Source organism: Bos indicus, chromosome 5 (genome assembly GCF_029378745.1).
Source record: "Bos indicus isolate NIAB-ARS_2022 breed Sahiwal x Tharparkar chromosome 5, NIAB-ARS_B.indTharparkar_mat_pri_1.0, whole genome shotgun sequence".
Lineage (NCBI taxonomy): Eukaryota > Metazoa > Chordata > Mammalia > Artiodactyla > Bovidae > Bos > Bos indicus.
This window is the reverse complement of record NC_091764.1, coordinates 55613393-55636956: the sequence shown is the minus strand read 5'-3', so window position 1 is coordinate 55636956 and position 23564 is coordinate 55613393. Positions and strand designations below refer to the sequence as shown.

Below are 23564 nucleotides of genomic sequence, written 5' to 3'. Positions count from 1 at the left end.
AGGAAGTCGGAAAATGGCAAAAACCTTCACGGGGAGAAGGGTATTTAATGGCCAGCACTGGTCAGGAGGTAAGGAAGGAGTGTGCACGAGGAAGCGAGGCTGCGGAACAAGGCTTGTGAGGATCGCACAAGCTCGCCGAGGAACAGCGGCGAAGCCTACAACAGGCCGGCCGCATTCTGCGAGAGTACAGGCCTGCTCAGCCAGCTGGCGCCTGGCCCCGCCCCTCTAGGCCTGCCCAGGAACCATCGCCCCGCCCAGCACTCGCCGCCCCGCCCCGTTACCGTCGCCCCGCCCCGCGCTTCTTGCCCGGCACTCCGTCTGTGTCCCTGGTTGCAGACCCCAGCCACTGAACGTCCTTGGCCCCGCCCAGAGACGGCGGCCGGGCTGGCGCCGGTTCGACCTGGCAGAGGGAGGGCCTGGGCGGTGGGAGGGAGGTTACCTTTCCCTCTCTCGCCCTCCGTCGCCCGAAGCGGGAGGAAGAAGCCGCGGCAAAGTCCGTGGGCGGCATGGCAGAAGCTCCGGATGAGCGCGAGCCGGGCTCCGTGGCAGGGGAGCAGCTGCAGCAGCAACACGTCGGGTGCCAAGTCTTCTCCGAGCGGCTGGCTCAGGGGAAGCCACAGCAGGGGTTCCTCTCCAGTTTCTTCACCAACAACCAGAAATGCCAGCTTATGCTCTTAAAGACGTTGGCCACAAGTAGGAGCCTTGACCCGGGGGCTGGGCGTCTGCAGGGTGGGGTCTGAGACCGGGCGGGCAGGGAGGGGCCTCCGCACCCCTCCGCTAGGGGGCTCCGGGTTCGGCTCAGGTGTGGCAGGGCCGGGTTCTGGCCCCAGGGGCAGAGTTAAGGCAGATTTGGCATCGTGGGGTGGGTGTGGGGGGCTGAGCCTCAGTTTCGATCAGAGAAGGCGCTGAGGCCCTCTTCAGGACTGTTTGCTTGTGGCGTGAATGAGGAGTCGGGTTAGGAGTTAGCCCTTTCCGTGACACTCTGACAGATCCTCTCATTTCATAGGTAAATTGTGCATTAATGTGGGGACTGGAGAGTCCAGGTGAAGCAGAGTTTTAAAGAGCTACGTTAATTAAAGCATACTTGCTGAAACCGCGCAACTCAGATGGGATTTGAGCCCAGCTAAAACTCAGATTGGGACTTAAGCCCTGCAGGCTGGGACCGGAACCTTCTGTCTTTTAAATGCAATCGCACACCTGGTCTCAGGAAGTTCAGGTTCTTTATGTCTCACTGCAGTAGGAGTTGAGCAGGAGGCAAAATGATAGGTAAGAAGTAGATTTATTGAGAGAGATACAAACTGCATAGACAGTGTGGGCTGTCTCAGAAGGGAGGCCCTGGGAGATCCGTGTACCATAGACAGAAGGTGGTCTGTCTTAGGTGGTGAGGGTGGCCTGGATATATGGGCTGGTTAGTTTTTATGGGCTGGATAATTTCATAGGCTAATGAGTGGGAGGATTATTCCAACTCTTTTGGAGACAGGGTGGGGATTTCCAGGATTGGGGCCAGAGCCCACTGTTTGGCCTTTTATGGTTAGCCTTGGAACTACTGTGCGATGTGTCATTTAGCATGCTGATAAATTAAAATGAGTATATAATAAGGCTCAAGATCTACTGAAAGTTGGATCTTCTGCTGTCTTGGGCCTAATTGGTTCTAACCATTTTATGTCATGTCCACACAGCTCTGTCATTCTCTAAGGGTTGTGTCCTGCCCTGTTTTGTCCTGGCTCACTGCTGCTGGCAGTGCAAAGACAGTTTTGCAGTCCTACTCTTTGTTGAAAGGGGTTCTTAACCTTCATACACGGATGGGCTTCAGAATGTGGAAACTTCTGATATGTACTACGAAACTCCTGTTTGTATGCTCCTAAGGGCATTTTTCTGGGGAGAGAGTTCATAGCCCCATGATGTTCTGAGATGCCCATGAACCTGAAAAGGTTAAGAACCATTGCTGTGGGTTACATAGGGACACCATCTGCTGACCAGTTTCTAAATCCAGGGACATTGCACTAGAGATTCTTAATTTTTTTACAAGGCCCTAGACTTCTGCTTTATTGACTATGCCAAAGCCTTTGACTGTGTGGGTCACAATAAACTGGAAAATTCTGAAAGAGATGGGAATAGCAGACCACCTGATCTGCCTCTTGAGAAACCTATATGCAGGTCAGGAAGCAACAGTTAGAACTGGACATGGAACAACAGACTGGTTCCAAATAGGAAAAGGAGTATGTCAAGGCTGTATATTGTCACTCTGCTTATTTAACTTCTATGCAGAGTACATCATGAGAAACGCTGGGCTGGAAGAAGCACAAGCTGGAATCAAGATTGCTGGGAGAAATATCAATAACCTCAGATATGCAGATGACACCACCCTTATGGCAGAAAGTGAAGAGGAACTAAAAAGCCTCTTGATGAAAGTGAAAGTGGAGAGTGAAAAAGTTGGCTTAAAGCTCAACATTCAGAAAACAAAGATCATGGCATCTGGTCCCATAACTTCATGGGAAGTAGATGGGGAAACAGGGGAAACAGTGTCAGACTTTATTTTTTTGGGCTCCAAAATCACTGCAGATGGTGACTGCAGCCATGAAATTAAAAGATGCTTACTCCTTGGAAGAAAAGTTATGAGCAACCTAGATAGCATATTCAAAAGCAGAGACATTACTTTGCCAACAAAGGTCCGTCTAGTCAAGGCTATGGTTTTTCCAGTGGTCATGTATGGATGTGAGAGTTGGACTGTGAAGAAGGCCGAGTGCCGAAGAATTGATGCTTTTGAACTGTGGTGTTGGAGAAGACTCTTGAGAGTCCCTTGGACTGCAAGGAGATCCAACCAGTCCATTCTGAAGGAGATCAGCCCTGGGATTTCTTTGGAGGGAATGATGCTAAAGCTGAAACTCCAGTACTTTGGCCACTTCATGCAAAGAGTTGACTCATTGGAAAAGACTCTGATGCTGGGAGGGATTGGGGGCAGGAGGACAAGGGGACGACAGAGGATGAGATGGCTGGATGGCATCACTGACTCGATGGATGTGAGTCTGAGTGAACTCGGGGAGTTGGTGATAGACTGGGAGGCCTGGCGTGCTGCAGTTCATGGGGTGGCAAAGAGTCGGACACGACTGAGCGACTGAACTGAACTGAGACTTCCCGAGTTTACTTTAGATACATTAAGAGAATCAAAGACAAACTTGTTTGTCCCAAAACAAGACTACTGTTTTATGGCTGGCCAGTGACAGTTCAAAAGTCAACCACTCAGTGAGTTTTCCATCCTTCTTGAGATTACCTGCATCTCCAGGAATCAGGGGAGGAGAAAGGGGAGTAGAGGGGAATGATGACATTGTGTTTACTTTGCAAATATGTATCAAATGCCTCCTAGATTCTGCTTTGGGCAAATACAGAGAGTAGTTGGGACCCTGCCTTTAAAATGTTCCAAAGTGGAATGCAGTGAAAAGGACATGGGCTGCAGATTTAGAAGTGGGTTTAAATTTTGATACCTTTCCTTGTTACATATGGAAGAGTGATTTAACTCTCTGATCCTGTCTGTCTTTATCAGGGAAAGGAAAAGGGAGTTGGGAAGGGGTGAAAGTACCTCTTTTGGGGTTGTTGTGAGGAATAGGTTTTATAAGTTTAAAGAGCCAGTGTATCAGGAGCTGAATAAAGAAACTGTAGCTGTTTTTTACAGTGGAAGAGCCAAAAAGTGGAGCAAGAGTTGAGATAGGAAGTGAGAAGGGCCAGGTGCTGAACTTGAGTCCCAGTAGGAATTAACCTGCTTCACCCTTCCAAGGGGAAAGCTGCTGGAGAACCTGTTAGTGTATTAAAGCATCAACCTGCAGCTTTAAAATCCTATCCCTGGGATGGGTGTGATGAAAGAGATCAGGCCTCAAGGGAGACATTTGTTTTATTTTTCTCCAAAGCACATCCATTCTAAATACTGTAGGTCCTTCTTTGAAGAACCAAACCAATGTGCTCCCAGCAATTTTTTTTTTTTTTTTAAAGAGGACACTGGACTTTTGAACCCATTTCAGTTCTGTAAAACTCTCAGGTGCTTCAGTAATACTGCACTTAGTATGGTGCCTGATACTTGATATACACTAAGTAGAATTTATTAATAATAATTGTTTCACTGTTAACACTCTTTAAGAGGGGTCAGGTTAGAAAAGCAGTAACCAGTACCTAACTTTCTCATCCAACAATACTTTTACTTACCTGTTTTTTGCTTTCAGCATTTGAAAACCTTAATATCTTTTTTTTTTTTTTTGCTTACGTCATGTAATTTGCTGTGCATTTAAATTCTCAGACGGGACATCTATGTGAAAAGTTGATGTTAGAGGCACTTGGGTTCCTTATATTTTCCTGTAATTTTAACAGGCTCATAGATTCTTTAGAAGCGGTGGTGGGGGGCTCCGGAGTTGTCTAGGCCTTTTCACCCCCATCACTGACCAGAAACCTCTGTGCCATCAATTGACCAGAGTGTTTTAGAGCTCTGTTGGAACAGGTTATCTTTGAAGCCCTTTGAGGCTACCAGGCCCTTGTATCGACTGCTGTAGTTGTTGGAAAAACCTTTTCTCATGCCGAGTTGAAATGTGCTCCATGTAACTTCTGCCCTTTGGTCCTTGTTCTGCTCTCTGAAGAAATGTTGGCAGAATCTATTCCCACATGACACCCCTTCAGATACTTGAAATTATTGTGGCCTTAGTTAAATCTTTTTTTTTGTTTAACTTTAATCTTTTTATTTTGTATTGAGGTATAACCTATTAACAATGTTGTGGTAATTTCAGGTGGACAGCGTAGGGACTCAGCCATACATTTACATGTATGCATTCTCCTCCAAACTCCCCTCCCACCGAAGCTGGCAAGTAACAGTGAGCAGAGTTCCATGTGCTCTACAATAGGTTTCTGTTGGTTATCTATTTTAAATACAGCAGTGTGTACATGACCTTCCCAAAGTCCCTAACTATCCCTTCCCACACCCCCACTCTGCCCCACAACCATAAGTTTGTTTTCTGTCTGTGAGTCTCTTTCTGTTTTGTAAGTTCATCTGTATCGTTTCTTTTTAGATTCTATATATAAGGGATGTCATATGGTATTTCTCCTTCTCTAACTTCCTTTACTCAGTATGACACTCTCTAGGTCCATCCATGTTGCTGCAAATGGCATTATTTCATTCTTTTTAGTGGCCGAGTAATATTCCACTGTCTATATGTACCACATCTTCTTTATCCATTCCTTTGTCAATGGACGTTTAGGTTGCTTCCACGTCTTGGCTCTTGTAAACAGTGCTACAATGAACATCGGGGTACATGAATCCTTTTGGAACATGGTTTTCTCCAGATGTGTGCCCTGGAGTGGGATTGCAGGGTCATGTGGTAGCTCGATTTTTAGATTTTTAGGGCACGTCTGTACTGTTCTCCATAGTGGCTGTAGCAATTTACATTCCCATCAACGGTGCAGGAGGGTTCCCTTTTCTCCACACCCTCTCCACCATTTGTTGTTTGTGGATTTTTTGATGATAGCCATTCTGACCGGTGTGAGGTGATATCTCATTGTAGTTTTGATTTGCATTTCTTTAATAGCTAGAGATGTTGAACCTCTTTGCATGTGCCTGTTGGCCATCTGTATATCTTCTTTCTCCTTTCCAAATCTACAAATCCCTTTCTTGCTTCCTGTGGAACAAAGCCCTGAACTATTCCAGTCACCTTCCCCTGTGGAACAGCTTTGGTTGGCAGGCCCTGTTTAGAGTGTGGTACTCAGAATGGGATGCTGTGTACAGATGAGGGCAGACCACAGTGGGGCCACTTACTGCCTTCCTCTAATCTGGATACTGTGCTGCTGTTCATTTCTGTGGCTATGACCACAGTCATGTTGGTATATTTTGTACATGTCTTTTGGTATATATTTTAACACATTGTGTTTGAGCATTTAACTGAGAAACATTTGATATTATCTAAGATGTTTGATGGAACACTTTGGTATTTCTGTGAGTGTTTCATTTCATTAAAGACCTGCTGTTAATTTAAGCTTATCTTTTTGTATTTATTTTTTAATCAATTTTAAGATATTAATATTACTTAAATTATTACTAATTACTGTTTAGTATTACTTAAAATTAGATATTAGTATTACTTCACTAAGATTTGAGAGGTATTTTTTTCTTTTATAATATTTGGATAATTTAATTGCTGCTGTTTTTTTCCAATTACCATATGTAATTGAATCAATATCTTTCTAGATCCATATGTCAAACTTCTACTTGATGCCATGAAGCATTCAGGTTGGTAAGTAAATCTTTTTAAAGTACTCCTCTATATTCTGACTGCTGAAAACAAACCACTCCTTTCTCCCCCATCCCCCACAAACTGGAACTACTTCGGATTTTTCACTTCAGGCCACAAAGCCCTTTCCATATGGTAGGTGGTGCTGGTGGTGGTTGGCCGCATTCTCTCCAGGCAGGCCTTGTTCTCTCCGGACCTCTTCTGCCCTAACTCCACATCTCTGGCTCCACCATTCACCTCAGGTATTTAGTAAAGACAATACTAAAAATCTTTATTGTAACTAATTACCAAACCTGGTTTTTTCACTATGCCAGTCTCAGCATTATCCTTAATAGAGACGAAGTCTCAGTTTGTTATGCATGCAGTAGCCTTCCGGGTGTTGTTCAATTTTGAGGGGATCAGAAAAAGTGACTTCTGAGCTCCCCTTCTTAACATTCTGGCCCGAGGGCAGAAACCCCAGCATATTTCCAATGTGGTCTTCATTAGTCGAGCCAATGCTTTATGGACTCACGGCATAGCATTTGAACTGGGATCGATTTTGCAAAGACAGTTTCCTTATTTTACAGACGAGAGAACTAAGTGCTGAAGGTGTTCAGGTGCTTTCCCGAGGTGTCCTGTGTGGCAGTGGTGGAGATGTGGGTGATCCGGGTCTCCTGGCCCCCGGCTGTGCCCCATGGACACTGCTTCTGGATGTGGTCTCTTTAATCCATTCTTGCCTTCTAGTGCTGTTAACAAAGACAGACACTTTTCTTGTGAAGATTGTAATGGAAATGTCAGTGGAGGTTTTGACTCTTCAGTGTCTCAGGTAGGCGTTTTACCCAGTTGTTTTCTTTCCTCCAGTTCTCCTCATGTTTGCTGAGTGCCTTCCACATGCCAGGCATTCTACTTGGTAGACTTTGTGCAGGATTAAAAAAAAATGAGTTAGTGGCGATTCTGACCCTTAAGGTCCTCACGTCTCACAGGGGAGACAAGACATGAATGCAGACAATGATAGAATTTGAGGCAGGTTAAATTCTTGGAGGTGGGTGTGGTTACCATAGGGGATGTTGTGCAGTTCAGCTGCTATATGGTGGGAGGCTTTGAATGTCAGGATTAAGAGTTTCATCTTTACACAGTGGGAAATGATGCATCTTTGAGAATTTTTGATAAGGAGAGTGAGTTTTCTCATCTGTAATATATGGGTAGTGATTGTATTTATCTCACAGAACGGTTATGAGAATGAAATGAGATTTCTCTTGTAAAGTACACTCAAGTCAACATGCTAGTTTTAAGTCAGTGGGGGGTTCTGACAGAGTCTCGAGGTGGTAGATGGATATGTCATGTGATGAGGGTAAATATAAGTGTTGTATGTCACTGATTCCATCATGAGTATATAACACACTTAACTACATTTAATTGTTTCCTGCTAGGGGACGTTATGTGTATTTTGGTTATTTATAGCTGTTGCAGGGAGATCATGGAAAGAGCAACATAGTAGAGGGGTGAGGTGTCTGAGTTTTGGACTCAGATAGACTTTGAGTTCAAATTCTTATTCCCCTGCTTATTAGCTGTGGGGCTTGGGCAAGTTATTTATTTTATTCTCAGTTTCCTCATTTGTAAATTAAAAAAATTAATTTATTTATTTTAATTGGAGGCTAATTACTTTACAATACTGTAGTGGTTTTTGCCATACACTGACTTGAATCAGCCATGGGTGTACATGTGTTCCCCATCCTGAACCCCCCTCCCACCTCCCTCCGCATCCCAGTCCCTCAGGGTCATCCCAGTGCACCAGCCCTGAGCACCCTATATCATGCATCGAACCTGGGCTGGCGATCTGTTTCACATATGATAATATACATGTTTCAATGCTATTATTTCAAATCATCCCACCCTCACCTTCTCCCACAGAGTCCAAAAGACTGTTCTTTACATCTGTGTGTCTTTTGTTGTCTCGCATATAGGGTCATTGTTACGTTTTTCTAAATTCCATATATATGCATCAGTATACTGTATTGGTGTTTTTCTTTCTGACTTACTTCACGCTGTATAATAGACTCCAGTTTCATCCACCTCTTTAGAACTCATTCAAATGCATTCTTTTTAATGGCTGAGTAGTATTCCATTGTGTATATGTACTACAGTTTTCTTATCCTTTCCTCATTTGTAAATTGATAACTGTAACACCTATAGCTCTCCAGGTGGGTCCTGGTGAGTTCATTCCCTTTTGGGGTTAAATAGAGTACACCTTTTGAATCTTCATCTTATTTCTCAGCAGTGTTATACACAGTTGGGAACTCTTTTTCTTTTTAATTAAAATTTTTGTTGTGAAGTAACTCATTCATACAGAAGAATAACAAACCTATATGTATGCTTTAAGTCATAATAATAAAATTAACATCTGTATAACTGCCACACAGATTTGAGAAATAAAACCCTGCTGGGACTTTAGAAGCCTGTGTGTCCCTTCTTGGATCATAGCCCCCCTTCCTTATTTTTGACTTTCGTAATAATCATTCCCTGCTTGTCTGAATGGTTTTAACATCTATGTATATAGTGAAACATTGTGTTGTGTAGTTGCCTGCTTTTAAAAAAGTTTAAAAAAAAATTATTTATTTGGCTGCACCAGGTCTTAGTTGTGGTAAGTGAGATCTTTCATCTTCATTGCAAAATGTGGGGTCTTTAGTCACAGCACGTGGAATGTGGGATCTAGTTCCCTGAACATGGATCAAAGCCCGGACCCCTGCACTGGGAGCGTGGAGTCTTAGCCACCGGACCACCAGGAAAGTCCTTTGTTGCCTGCTTTTAAGCTTTATATATACTTGGGGTCATATGTAATACTCTGTCATTTTATGGAATTATACAGGATATAGTCCTCTGTAACTTAATTCTTCTGTACAACATTGTGAGATTCTTCTGTCTTGTATGCATCCCTGGTTTATTTAGTGTCACTGTTGTGTATATTATTCCAAATCAAATCCCTTATGATTATACAGTGGAAGTGAGAAATAGATTTAAGGGCCTAGATCTGATAGATAGAGTGCCTGATGAACTATGGAATGAGGTTTGTGACATTGTACAGGAGACAGGGATCAAGACCATCCCCATGGAAAAGAAATGCAAAAAGGGAAAATGGCTGTCTGGGGGGGGGGGAGGAGCTTTACAAATAGCTGTGAAAAGAAGAGAAGCGAAAAGCAAAGGAGAAAAGGAAAGATATAAACATCTGAATGCAGAGTTCCAAAGAATAGCAAGAAGAGATAAGAAAGCCTTCTTCAGCGATCAATGCAAAGAAATAGAGGAAAACAACAGAATGGGAAAGACTAGAGATCTCTTCAAGAAAATCCGAGATATCAAAGAAACATTTCATGCAAAGATGGGCTCAATAAAGGACAGAAATGGTATGGACCTAACAGAAGCAGAAGGTATTAAGAAGAGATGGCAAGAATACACAGAAGAACTGTACAAAAAAGATCTTCACTACCCAGGTAATCACGATGGTGTGATCACTGACCTAGAGCCAGACATCCTGTAATGTGAAGTCAAGTGGGCCTTAGAAAGCATCACTATGAACAAAGCTAGTGGAGGTGATGGAATTCCAGTTGAGCTATTCCAAATCCTGAAAGATGATGCTGTGAAAGTGCTGCACTCAATATGCCAGCAAATTTGGAAAACTCAGCAGTGGCCACAGGACTGGAAAAGGTCAGTTTTCATTCCAATCCCAAAGAAAGGCAATGCCAAAGAATGCTCAAACTACCGCACAATTGCAGTCATCTCACATGCTAGTAAAGTAATGCTCAAAATTCTCCAAGCCAGGCTTCAGCAATATGTGAACCGTGAACTTCCAGATGTTCAAGCTGGTTTTAGAAAAGGCAGAGAAACCAGAGATCAAATTGCCAACATCTGCTGGATCACTGAAAAAGCAAGAGAGTTCCAGAAAAGCATCTATTTCTGCTTTATTGACTATGCCAAAGCGTTTGTGTGGATCACAATAAACTGTGGAAAATTCTGAAAGAGATGGGAATACCAGACCACCTGATTTGCCTCTTGAGAAATTTGTATTCAGGTCAGGAAGCAACAGTTAGGAGTATGTCAAGGCTGTATATTGTCACCCTGCTTATTTAACTTCTATGCAGAGTACATCATGAGAAACGCGGGACTGGAAGAAACACAAACTGGACTCAAGATTCCCGGGAGAAATATCAATAACCTCAGATATGCAGATGACACCACCCTTATGGCAGAAAGTGAAGAGGAACTAAAAAGCCTCTTGATGAAAGTGAAAGTGGAGAGTGAAAAAGTTGGCATAAAGCTCAACATTCAGAAAATGAAGATCATGGCATCCTGTCCCATCACTTCATGGGAAATAGATGGGGAAACAGGGGAAACAGTGTCAGACTTTATTTTTCTGGGCTCCAAAATCACTGCAGATGGGACTGCAGCCATGAAATTAAAAGATGCTTACTCCTTGGAAGGAAAGTTATGACCAATCTAGATAGCATATTCAAAAGCAGAGACATTACTTTGCCAACAAAGGTCCGTCTATTCAAGGCTATGGTTTTTCCTGTGGTCATGTATGGATGTGAGAGTTGGACTGTGAAGAAGGCTGAGTGCTGAAGAATTGATGCTTTTGAACTGTGGTGTTGGAGAAGACTCTTGAGAGTCCCTTGGACTGCAAGGAGATCCAACCAGTCCATTCTGAAGGAGATCAGCCCTGGGATTTCTTTGGAGGGAATGATGCTAAAGCTGAAAGTCCAGTACTTTGGCCACCTCATGCGAAGAGTTGACTCATTGGAAAAGACTCTGATGCTGGGAGGGATTGGGGGCAAGAGGAGAAGGGGATGACAGAAGATGAGATGGCTGGATGGCATCACTGACTCGATGGACGTGAGTCTCAGTGAACTCCGGGAGCTGGTGATGGACAGGGAGGCCTGGCGTGCTGGGATTCATGGGGTCGCAAAGAGTCGGACACAACTGAGCAACTGATCTGATCTGATTTGATGTCTGTAGTAGAGTTTACTCTCTCTAATGTCATTTCCAACTGTATTGTTATAAACAATGCTGCTGTGAATTCCTCACTTTCTCTCCTGAAGCACACAGGCAGGAGTTATTATAGGGTCTCTGCCTAGAGTGGATTGCTGGCTCATATCTCATGCATTCACTTGACTTGAACAGCTAATGCCACTTTTCTTGCCATGGTTTCCGGTATGCAGCACTCCTGCAGTTGCTCCTTTGGTAGCTCAGCTTTCTGTACCAGCCCTTAAATGTTGAGGTCCCTTAATCCAGAGTGTTACAGCCCCTTCTTTTCTTTCCGGCACTCTGCCAAGGTGATCTTATTTGTTTTGCTAGGTCAGAACTCTGTCTTGAACTCCACATCCGTAGAGCCAAGTGTTCACTGCACATCTACACTTGCAAGTTTTAAAGGCATCTCAGACCTTACATGTCCAAATCCAAACTGATGATTTTTACCATCCTCCATCTCCACCCAACCTGGTCTTTTAGTTTTGCATATCTCAGTGAATGGTACCACCATCCATCCTATTACCCAAGCTAGAACTTTAGGGGTCATCGTTGATACCTCTGATTCCCTTCTCCTTTTCTATCCAGCACCACATTTTGTGCAATCTACCTCCTAAATACCTTTTAGGCTTCCACCACCCTAGCTCGGGCACTATTATCTCTTGCCTAGAATACTTTATTCTCATTCAGTTAGTCTCTCTGCATCCAGTTTGGATCATCTTATGCCTGTTTTTCCAACTGTGGTCAAAAGGATGAAAGCAAAATAAAACACCCCCTGTTTCACTGTTCCCTGTCAGTGACTTCCCATTGCTGTCAGGATAAAGAGTGACTTGGCCTGATGACCTCACCAGCCCTACCTCATGCCTACCACCTCCAACTTTGTGCTTCAGTCCTATAGGCCTACCTTCACCTTCTCAAACATTCTTGTCCTTCAACCCTCCCCCTAGCCTTTGCGTGTATTATTCTGTCTCTGAAATGCTCCCTTCCCCTCTCCTCCAATTTAACACCTGTTCATCCATCTATTAGATCCCAGTTTTAACATTCCTTCTGCAGAGAACCACTTCCCAACTCTGCAGATCAGGTCTGGTACTCCATTGTATGTACTCATAACAGCTGTTATTGCATGTGCTCAAGCATTTTGGTAAATATTTGATTAATTTCTATCTCCATTTGTAGACTGTAAATCTAATAGGTCTTGATAAATATTAGTTGAATAAATTGAATGCTGAATGAATGTATATAAAATACCTGGGACATGTCCCAGTGTCTGGCACATAGTAAGTACGCAGTAAGTAGAAACTATTATTATTAGGACCCCTCATGTCTTTGTTATTCTTATAGGGTCCTCCTGTTCAGTGTGCTGTTGGCTTTTTGCACTTCTTTCTGAAGGTCTTTCTGAGGACTTTTCCTGGCAATTCTAGTAGAATGGGACAGTGTGGTCATGCATTGTTGATTGATTGCTCATTCAGAAACTTGATAAGAAGCATTTTACATATATTCTCATTTAATTCTCACAGTTTTATGAGGTAGGTAATGTAAGTCATCTCCTTTTAATAGTTGAGGAAACTGAGGCACATAAAGCTTAAGAAACTTGCCCAAGGTCACTGACTTAGTAAGGAGTGGGGCTGGAATTTGAATCTCTGCCTCATTCCACCGTCCATGGTTAAATATTATTAAGAGTCCAAGACAGTGGTGCAGTCCACCCAGCGAGGATGGTATGTGAATAAATGTCCTTAAACTAAGTGCTGTGCAGTCCAAGGAGAGGAGAACCCTTGGGGAAGGCTTCCTGGCATGTATGGAGAAGACTGGGCCTTGATGGTGGGGTGGGTGTGGGCTCGATAGAGAAGTGAGGCTTTCCATGTAGTGAGCCCCCTCAGGTGAGAGTGAAGGTGGAATCTTATGAAATGAGAGTAGCTCTTAGAAATAACTGAACTTCTCTCATTTTGGTGCCTCTTAGATTGTTCTGTGTCAGAATAATATCCGTAATCAGGCCCACATGAACAGAGTGGTCACCCACGAGCTCATTCACGCGTTCGATCATTGTCGTGCTCACGTCAATTGGTTCACCAATGTCAGACATTTGGCCTGCTCTGAGGTAAGTTTTATTGTAGAAGATACTTTCCCCCACCCTGAACATTGTGTGTTTGAACACTTTATTCAAGTATGATTTATTTAAACATATTTGTTTTCTTGTTATAATTCCATGTTGGTCTTCGATTTCCATTTTTAACTATTGAATACAATTTTTGTCTTAAATATAACCTTTAAATCCTAACAGGAAAAGGAGTACATCAAGGCTGTATATTGTCACCCTGCTTACTTAACTTATATGCAGAGTACATCATGAGAAACACTGTGCTGGAAGAAGCACAAGCTGGAATCAAGATTGCTGGGAGAAATATCAGTAATCTCAGATATGCAGATGATACTACCCTTATGGCAGAAAGTGAAGAGGAACTAAAAAGCCTCTTGATGAAGGTGAAAGAGGAGAGTGAAAAAGTTGGCTTAAAACTCAACATTCAGAAAACAAAGATCATGGCATCTGGTCCCATCACTTCATGACAAGTAGATGGGGAAACAGTGGAAACAGTGTCAGACTTTATTTTTCTGGGCTCCAAAATCACTGCAGATGGTGACTGCAGCCATGAAATTAAAAGACGCTTACTCCTTGGAAGAAAAGTTATGAGCAACCTAGATAGCATATTCAAAAGCAGAGACATTACTTTGCCAACAAAGGTCCGTCTATTCAAGGCTATGGTTTTTCCTGTGGTCATGTATGGATGTGAGAGTTGGACTGTGAAGAAAGCTGAGCACTGAAGAATTGATGCTTTTAAACTGTGGTGTTGGAGAAGACTCTTGAGAATCCCTTGGACTGCAAGGAGATCCAACCAGTCCATTCTGAAGGAGATCAGCCCTGGGATTTCTTTGGAAGGAGTGATGCTAAAGCTGAAAGTCCAGTACTTTGGCCACCTCATGCGAAGAGTTGACTCATTGGAAAAGACTCTGATGCTGGGAGGGATTGGGGGCAGGAGGAGAAGGGGACAACAGAGGATAAGATGGCTGGATGGCATCACTGACTTGATGGATGTGAGTCTGAGTGAACTCCGGTAGTTGGTGATGGACAGGGAGGCCTGGCGTGCTGCGATTCATGGGGTCGCAAAGAGTCGGGCATGACTGAGCAACTGAACTGAACTGAACTGAACTGAAATCCTAATAATAGTGATTTGACTATTATATGACTATGACTAATTATAAAAAATATAAAAAAACATCTTTTCCTATGGAATAAACATTTCTTATAAAATTGATATAAACATTTACTGAGGGTTGTATGCCTAACACTGTTCTGTTTGTGGGTTCTTATTTAATCTTCACAACAATCCCTTGAGGTGTAGATACTGTTATTCCCATTTTATTTATGTGAAAAGTGAGGCATTTGTTTAGATACCATGGTTAGTAAGTGGCAGAGGCAAGATTACAATCAAGGTTCTTGATGGGTTTGCTGTGCTGCCTTCCACAGGTAAAGTTGCTAGCTTTCCGTAGAATAAAACAGTTCATTTCAAAAATGCAACATCAGTTCAGTTCAATCAATTGTGTCCGATTCTTTGTGACCCCATGGACTGCAGCATGCCAGGCTTCCCTGTCCATTACCAACTCCAAGAGCTTACTTAAACTCATGTCCATTGAGTTGGTGATGCCATCCAACCATTTCATTCTCTGTCGTCCCCTTCTCCTCCCACCTTCAATCTTTCCCAGTATCAGGGTCTTTACCAGTGAGTCAGTTTTTCGCATCAGGTGGCCAAAGTATTGGAGCTTCAGCTTCAGCATCAGTACTTCGAATGAATATTCAGGACTGATTTCCTTTATGATAGACTGGTTGGATCTCTGCAGTCCAAGGGACCCTCAAGAGTCTTCTCCAACACCACAGTTCAAAAGCATCAATTCTTTGGCACTCTGCTTTCTGTATAGTCCAACTCTCACATCCATACATGACTGTTGGAAAAACCATGGCTTTGACTAGACAGACCTTTTGTTGGCAAAAGTAATGCCTCTGCTTTTTAATATGCTGTCTAGGTTAGTCATAGCTTCCAAGGAGCAAGTGTCTTTTAATTTTATGGCTGCAGTCACCATCTGTAGTGATTTTGGAGCCCCTCAAAATAAAGTCTGTCACTGTTTCCATTGTTGCCCCATGTATTTGCCATGAAGTGATGTGACCAGAGGTCATGATCTTAGTTTTCTGAATGTTGAATTCTAAGCCAACTTTTCCACTCTCCTCTTTCACTTTCATCCAGAGGCTCTTTAGTTCTTCTTCGCTTTCTGCCATAAGTGTGGTGTCATCTGCATATCTGAGGTTACTGATATTTCTCACGGCAATCTTGATTTCAGGTGCTTCATCCAGCCCAGCATTTCACACGATGTACTCTGCATATAAGTTAAATAATCATGGTGACAATATACAGGCTTGATGTATTCCTTTCTCGATTTGGAACCAGTCTGTTGTTCCATGTCCAGTTCTAACTGTTGCTTCCTGATCTGCAAACAGATGTCTTAGGAGGCAGGTCAGGTGGTCTGGTATTCCAATCTCTTTAAGAATTTTCCACAGTTTGTTGTGATCTACACAGTCAAAGGTTTTGACGTAGTCAGTAAAGCAGAAGTAGATGTTTTTCTGGAACTCTCTTGCTTTTTCTATGATCCAATGGATGTTGGCAATTTGATCTCTGGTTCCTCTGCCTTTTCTGAATCCAGCTTGAACATCTGGAAGTTCACGGTTCATGTACTTTTGAAGCCTGGGTTGGAGGATTTTGAGCATTACTTTGCTAGTGTGTGAGATGAGTGCAATTGTGTAGTAGTTTGAGCATTCTTTGGCATCGCCTTTCTTTGGGATTGGAATGAAAACTGACCTTTTCCAGTCCTGTGGCCACTGCTGAGTTTTCCAAATTTGCTGGCATATTGAGTGCAGCAGTTTCACAGCATCATCTTATAGGATTTGAACTAGCTCAACTGGAATTCCATCACCTCCACTAGATTTGTTCGTAGTGATGCTTCGTTAGGCCCACTTGACTTTGCATTTCAGAATATCTGGCTCTAGGTGAGTGATCACACCATCATGGTTATCTGGGTCATGAAGATCTTTTTTGTATAGTTCTTCTGTGTATTCTTGCCACTTGTTAAATCTTCTGCTTCTGTTAGGTCCACACCATTTCAGTCCTTTATTGTGCCCATCTTGCATGAAATGTTCCTTTGGTATGTCTAATTTTCTTGAAGAGGTCTCTAGTCTTTGCCATTCTATTGTTTTCCTCTGTTTCTTTGCATTGATCACTGAGGAAGTCTTTCTTATCTCTCCTTCCCATTCTTTGGAACTCTGCATTCAAATGGGTATATTTTTCCTTTTCTCCTTTGCCTTTAGCTTCTCTTCTTTTCTCAGCTATTTGTAAGGCCCCCTCAGACAACCATTTTGTCTTTTTGCATTTCTTTTTCTTGGGGATGGTCTTGATCACTGCCTCCTGTACAATGTCACAAACTTCTGTCCGCAGTTCTTCAGATACTCTGTCTATCAGATCCAATCCATTGAATCTATTTGTCACTTCCACTGTATTTGATTTAGGTCATACATGAATGGTCTAGTGGTTTTTCCTACTTTCTTCAATTTAAGTCTGAATTTGGCAATAAGGAGTTCATGATCTGAGCCACAGTCAGCTCCTGGTCTTGTTTTTGCTTACTGTATAGAGCTTCTCCATCTTTGGCTGCAAAGAATATAATCAGTCTGATTTCGGTGTTGACCATCTGGTGATGTCCATGTGTAGAGTCTTCTCTTGTGTTGTTGGAAAAGGGGGTAGTTCTCTTGGCAAAACTCTATTAGCCTTTGCCCTACTTCATTCTGTACTCCAAGGCCAAATTTGCCTATTACTCCAAGTATCTCTTGACTTCCTACTTGTGCATTCCAGTCCCCTATAATGAAAAGGACATTGTTTTGGGGTGTGTGTTCTAGAAGGTCTTGTAGGTCTTCATAGAACTGTTCAACTTCAGCTTTTTTGGCATTACTGGTTGGGGCATAGACTTGGATTACTGCGATATTGAATGGTTTGCCTTGGAAACGAAAAGAGATTATTCTGTTGTTTTTGAGATTGCGCCGAAATACTGCATTTCTTTTGTTGACTGTAAAGGCTACTCCATTTCTTCTAAGGGATTCTTGCCCACAGTAGTATATATAATGGTCATCTGAGTTAAATTCACCCATTCCAGTCCATTTTAGTTCACTGATTCCTAAAATGTCAATGTTGACTCTTGCCATCTCCTGTTTGACTACTTCCAATTTACCTTGATTCATGGACCTAACATTCCAGGTTCCTATGCAATATTGTTCTTTACAGCATTAGACTTTACTTCCATCACCAGTCACATCCACAACTGGGTGTTGTTTTTCTTTGGCTCTGTCTCTTCATTCTTTCTGGAGTTATTTCTCCACTGTTCTCTAGTAGCATATGAGCACCTGCCGACCTGGGGAGTTCATCTTCCAGTGTCCTATCTTTTTGCCTATCTTTGCCTATCTTTGATGGCGGAGTAGAAGGATGTGTGCTCATCTTCTGTGAGAACTCCAGAATTACAACTCGTTGCTGCACAACTGTTGACATGAGAATGCCCACCAAAAAATATACCCCATGTCCAAGGGCAAAGGAGAAGCCCCAGCAAGACGGTAGGAGGGGCCACATTGCATTAGGAATCAAACCCCATACCTGCCAGAGACACTTGGCGGTCTCAAACAAAACCTTGTGCACACCAGGAGACTCCACAGAGACTGAACCAGACCAGCCCCTGAGTGTTTGCATGTCTTTGCTTGGAAACCTGCCTTTCTTCAAGATTCATGTCAATCATTGTATGGCCTGGGAGAACTCACTTTGTGCCAGTGTTATCTCAAAATGCATGTTGTGGGTGAGGGGCCTGGTGCCAATCTCTGAGTTTTGAGACATTTCCTTTCTCTCATCTGCAGCCTGCTAGTAGCTATATAGGATTCCCTGGTGGCTCAGACGGTAAAGAGTCTGCCTGCAATTCGGGAGACCTGGGTTTGATCCCTGGGTTGGGAAGATCCCCTGGAGAAGGAAATGGCAACCCACTCGAGTATTCTTGCCTGGAAAATCCCATGGACAGAGGAACCTGGCAGGCTACAGTCCGTGGGGTCACAAAGAGTCGGACATGACTAAGCAACTTCACTTTCACTTTCAAGATGATATTAAATGTTTGAGTGTGTCCTGTGGTGTTTGAGTGTGTCCTGTGGAGGTACAGGGCAGCAGTGGCCTGCTGCAGGAGCAGGGGCTCTGGGTGCAGCAGCCCGGGGTATGGCATAAGCCCTCTTGGAGGAGGTTGCCATTAATCCCGTCATAGAGCCGCCAGAACTTACACAGGACTGGGGAAACGGACTCTTGGAGGGTACAAACAAAACTTTGTGCGCACCAGGACCCAGGAGAAGGGAGCAGTGACCCCACAAGAGACTGACCCAGACTTGCCCATGAGTGTCCAGGAGTCTCTGGTGGACGCGTGGGTTGGCGGTTGCCTGGTACAAGTGCAGCACTTAGTGCAGCAGTGCGTGCAGGGGACCTTTTGGAGGAGGCCGCCATTATCTTACCTCCACCATAGTTTTGGCCTCAGGTCAAACAACAGGGAGGGGACACAGCCCTGCCCACCAACAGAAAATTAGATTAAAGGTTTGCTGAGCATGACCCCGCCCATCAGAACAAGACCCAGTTTCCCCCTCAGTCAGTCTCTCCCATCAGGAAGCTTCCATAAGCCTCTTATCCTTATCCATCAGGGGGCAGACAGAATGAAAACCACAATCACAGAAAACTAATCAAACTGATCACATGGACCACAGCCTTCTCTAGTTCAATGAAACCATGAGCCATGCTGTGTTAGGCCACCCAAGGTGGATGGGTCAAGGTGGAGAGTTCTGACAAAACATGGTTCACTGGAGAAGGGAATGGCAAACCACTTCAGTGTTCTTGCCTTGAGAACCCCATGAACAGTATGAAAAATACAACATAGGAAGATATTTATTATTACCTTCCTATGTGGATTGGATTGCTTTCAGAAATACATACATATATGCTCCTAGACAGACATTTGTATTTCATGCTTGCATTTCATTAATTGAAGAGTGCAATGTGCTGAGAAGCTAAAAAAAATTAATATAAATTTAAAGCTTATATTTCATAACTTAGATTATTTTCTCTTTCCCTTGAAATTAATAAGCAGCCTCACTGCATCTGATTATAACTCATATGATTTGGAAAAAAGCCTGAAACCTGAGCTTTTGAATATTTCTTTCTCTTGGGTGTTACAAGAATGAATGCCTGTTAGCTAGTTAAAGTGTGTTAAGTGCTTTGAGCTCCTCAGAGGAATGAAGCTATGTTATTATAGGAGTAACAGGAAGTGGGCTATCTGATTGCAGTGAATGAGCAAAATTGTGGCCAGGCTGGCTATAGAATGTGGGTAGTTCCACAACTATTTCACATATTAAAGCTGCTTTTCAGATTAGGAAATGGCAACCCACTCCAGTATTCTTGCCTGGAAAATTCCATGGACAGAGGAGCCTGGTGGACTACAGTCCATGGGGTTGCAAAGAGTTGGAAAACATGACTGAGTACGTACACAAAGCTGCTTCTTACCTTAAAGATACAGCAAATTAGAAAATATGTGCTAACTTCAGGCCAACTTCCAAACTGGTCATATTCATAGCATGAGCAGTTTGGAATGTTCTTGATTCTTGTACCCATTAATTTTTCATAGGCCAATTGAGGCCTTGGAGGAAGGTCATGAACTTACATGGGTTTAAGGGAAGGTATGGGAGAGTTTCAGGGGTTTGGGCTAGGAGGCCTGGGAGGTTTGTGTGCCTGAGTGTCTTAGGTACTGTTCTGTTTTATGAGCATGTTGAAAATCAGTTTGTAGGTCTTTGGAAGAACGCTTTCTTGAGTCCTTTTGGTCATTGCTAGAAGTGAGAACAGAGTATCTGTAAAGATTGTAGAGACCATAATCTTTAACTCAGAAGTCCAACTCTGACTTTTGGTTCCAAAAGAAATTAGTTCTGTCATTAAGGCTCCAGAGAAACATTTTGAAAATTCCTTTTGAATAGGTGATTCCCCCCATATATTTGGTGTTTTGTAGCATAGCTTATAGTTGTCTGTTTTTTTTTTTTTTTTAAATGCTTTTCTGGATTCAGTAATTATTTGTTTATTTATTGGTTGTGCTGGATCTTCGTTGCCATGCCGTCTTTTCTCTAGCTGCAGCCAGCAGGGGCTAAACTCTACTTGTGGTGCACCAGCTTCTCATCGTGGTGGCTTCTCTGGTTGCAGAGCATGGGCCTCAGCAGTTATGGCACAAAGGCTTGGTAGTTACGGTTTCTGGACTCTAGAGCACAGGCTCAGTAATTGCGGCGCATGGGATTAGTTGCTCCACGGCATGTGGGATCTTCTTGGACAAGGGATCGAACCCATGTCTCCTGTATTGGCAGCAGATTCTTTAGCACTCAGCCACCAGAGAAGCCCTTTGCTCTTTTTCTTAAGAACTTCGTAAGTCAGTAGCGTTGAAAAAATCTTACAGGTACTCTGTCCTCAGAAAAATATGCCAATTTTATATTATTTTATAATAAAAAAATCAGTTGATATAAGGTGTAGAGCACAAATGCTTACTTTCTTTTTGTCTTCTTTCTGTCTTTGTGACAGGTTCGAGCTGCTAACCTTAGTGGAGACTGCTCATTTTTAAATGAAATATTCAGGTTGCATTTTGGATTAAAACAACACCATCAGGTAAAAACTAACATATGAAATCGCTTAACTGTCAAGAGTGCTATGAGTGGAAATAATGCATAGAAAAATGAGAAGTACATTTAGTATTTGAAATGTGAAAGAACTATTATTTGAACAGAATACAACATGTATATCACTTAAGCCAACAGAGGGAATTCAGTTATGTTTTTATAATTATGGGGAAGCTCTGTGACTGGGAGATTTTCACAGTGAAAAGAGCTATGATATCTCGCATGGGATCATTTTGGACGGGGGTAGATAATGAATAGAAATGAAATCACATCCTGTCTTACTTCTATTCTAACAGTCCTGGACTTCTGTTTTCAAACTGTCATTGTTCTTGAGACAAAAAAGTAATACCTGTGAGAACAGAGACTGCATTTCAGCGCAGTGTGTATTAATGCACCTTTATAAAGGCTGTGTGATGTGACAGCAAAGCTTTGGATCGGCACAGACTTAATTCTGAAGAACTGAGCTGAGAGATTTTGTACACAAAACAAAATGAAAACTATAGGCCAGATCAGTCCTGCTGGAAAGCTTTTAAGGTCACCGATAAATGGACATGGGGAGAGGAAATTTAGAACTGATGGACTGGTGAAGAATGTGAGCAGTTCTTCCACAGCAACCAAGGGGCTCTGTGTCCACACTGAGAGAAAGGCTGGTCAGAGCTTTTCTATGGGAAGAGGTTGCTGGACCAGTATGTGACGTACATGGGTATCAAGATAACAGTTTCAACCAGATGTAGAAAGGACAGGCTTGGAACAACAACAGGAAGGTCCTTGGTGGAGTAACTCAACTCAGCTCTGGGGAGGAAGGTGGAATGTCACAGTGAACTAAGAGAAACTGTGAACTCAGTGAATGGGAGTCAGAAGGCAAACCTGGGGCCTGGGAAGGGTGACTGAGCAGATAAGGCTGTTACGCTTTCAGCCTGTGTCAGGTCCACTTGGTGATGTGCCACTGACTTGTCCTGAGCCACATGGCATCTGTGCCCTCCAATCCCTGCTCTTCTGGTGAAGTCAGCTCAGGCAGCATTTGAATGGGCCGTGTGTTCTGGCTCTCAGTGGAAAGAGCGGAAGCAGGGTACACTCAGCACATCCCCAAGAAGAGGTTAATGCATATAAGGCATGTGATCCGGGGCCGAGAGTCTTTGAAAGAAATCTCTCCTCTTTTTACTTTGGGTTGGAAGTAGCAGTGGATGAATACAGCGGGCAATAGGATGAAGATAGGTGGAGGCAGTGGGAGAACAGGCCTAGCTTTTGTACAGTGTGTGCCCAAGAAAAAAGTTGTTTGATTTTTTTTTCCCCCCTGAAAAATTAGAAAACCTTCAAATTTTGTGTGTGGTTTCCTGTTGCCTTCAGGGGAGATGCCCCTGTCAAAGGAAAAGTTATCTAGCAATGGTCAGCTATGAAAAATTGAGAGAGAGAGGCACAGCAGTATATTTCAGATTTATTCAAGTTAAAAAAAATTCAACCAGAACCTTATTTATAGACTTTTTTTTATGATTTTTCAAATTGGGAGTTACTGTTTAGCAGACATTTCCTAGAACTTATCATCATTGGGAAAGATAAGAAGAAGGGAGGAGAGGAGATCTTTCTTATACCTAAATAATTTTAGATTGAGCTAAACATGCTCCATAATTGCATCTTTATTTTTTGGACTGATAGAAATGAATAAAATAATGACAGAAAATTAATTTTGACCGTGGTTCAGACCTTTTGTGAAGTGTTACTATTTCATGAGTAAATTTTCATTAACGCTATATACTTTCTTGCTCCTTAGACTTGTGTGCGAGACAGAGCCATTCGTTCTATCCTGGCTGTTAGGAACATTAACAAAGAAGTAGCTCAGAAAGCTGTTGATGAAGTTTTTGAGTCTTGTTTCAATGACCATGAACCTTTTGGAAGGATCCCTCATAATAAGACCTATGCAAGATATGCTCATAGAGACTTTCAAAACCGGGATCGATACTACTCAAATATATGAAGAAAATGATATTTTATACTATAGAGCTTCAGTGATCATGAAGAAAGTATGGTTCCTAAGTGGACAAACATAAACGATCAATTAAATACAGGGAAGACACAGAAGATGCTGATTCTAACATCAGAAAAAGTAACTGTGGTGAGAAATGAAATTGCCTTAAACGCAAAGGCAACCATTGTATCTTTGTGGCTTGGATCTTTATTTACCAGTTGGTAAATAAAGCAAATAAATTGTTCATTTAAAATTTTCTACAATATACTTGTTATTACTTGTGTTTTGTTTTTATGATAGTGATTTGTTTTTATTATATGTGATTATTTTAATACTTGATTATGAAACCTGTGAAGTATGCCCTTGTGTGATGTGTATGAATTCTTTGGAAAAATGTCTTCAGATCCTCCGTCCATTTTTAAATCAGGTTGTTTGTTTTTTGATGTTGAGTTGTATGAGTTTTTGTATATTTTTAAAGTAACCCCTTATCAGATATTATTTGCAAATATCTTCTCCCATTTAGTAGGTGACCTTTTCA

General features: G+C 42.6%; 1 protein-coding gene across 4 annotated transcripts; it reads left to right on the top strand.

Moving 5' to 3' along the window:
* The first annotated feature begins 303 nt into the window (after positions 1 to 303).
* ATP23 (ATP23 metallopeptidase and ATP synthase assembly factor homolog) lies at positions 304 to 23289 on the top strand. 4 transcript variants are annotated; one of them, XM_019960919.2, is made up of 7 exons: positions 622 to 693; positions 6218 to 6263; positions 6374 to 6502; positions 6984 to 7065; positions 13213 to 13350; positions 20969 to 21052; positions 22832 to 23289. In XM_019960919.2, the coding sequence occupies exons 5-7, from the start codon at positions 13252 to 13254 to the stop codon at positions 23033 to 23035; spliced, it is 387 nt and encodes a 128-aa protein (XP_019816478.1). In that variant the 5' UTR covers positions 622 to 693; positions 6218 to 6263; positions 6374 to 6502; positions 6984 to 7065; positions 13213 to 13251; the 3' UTR covers positions 23036 to 23289. The 4 variants fall into 4 exon arrangements, with proteins under 4 accessions (XP_019816480.1, XP_019816479.1, XP_019816478.1 ...); XM_019960921.2 differs by lacking the exon at positions 6374 to 6502 and having other exon boundaries at positions 304 to 693; XM_019960920.2 differs by lacking the exons at positions 6374 to 6502; positions 6984 to 7065 and having other exon boundaries at positions 600 to 693.
* The last annotated feature ends 275 nt before the right edge of the window (positions 23290 to 23564 follow it).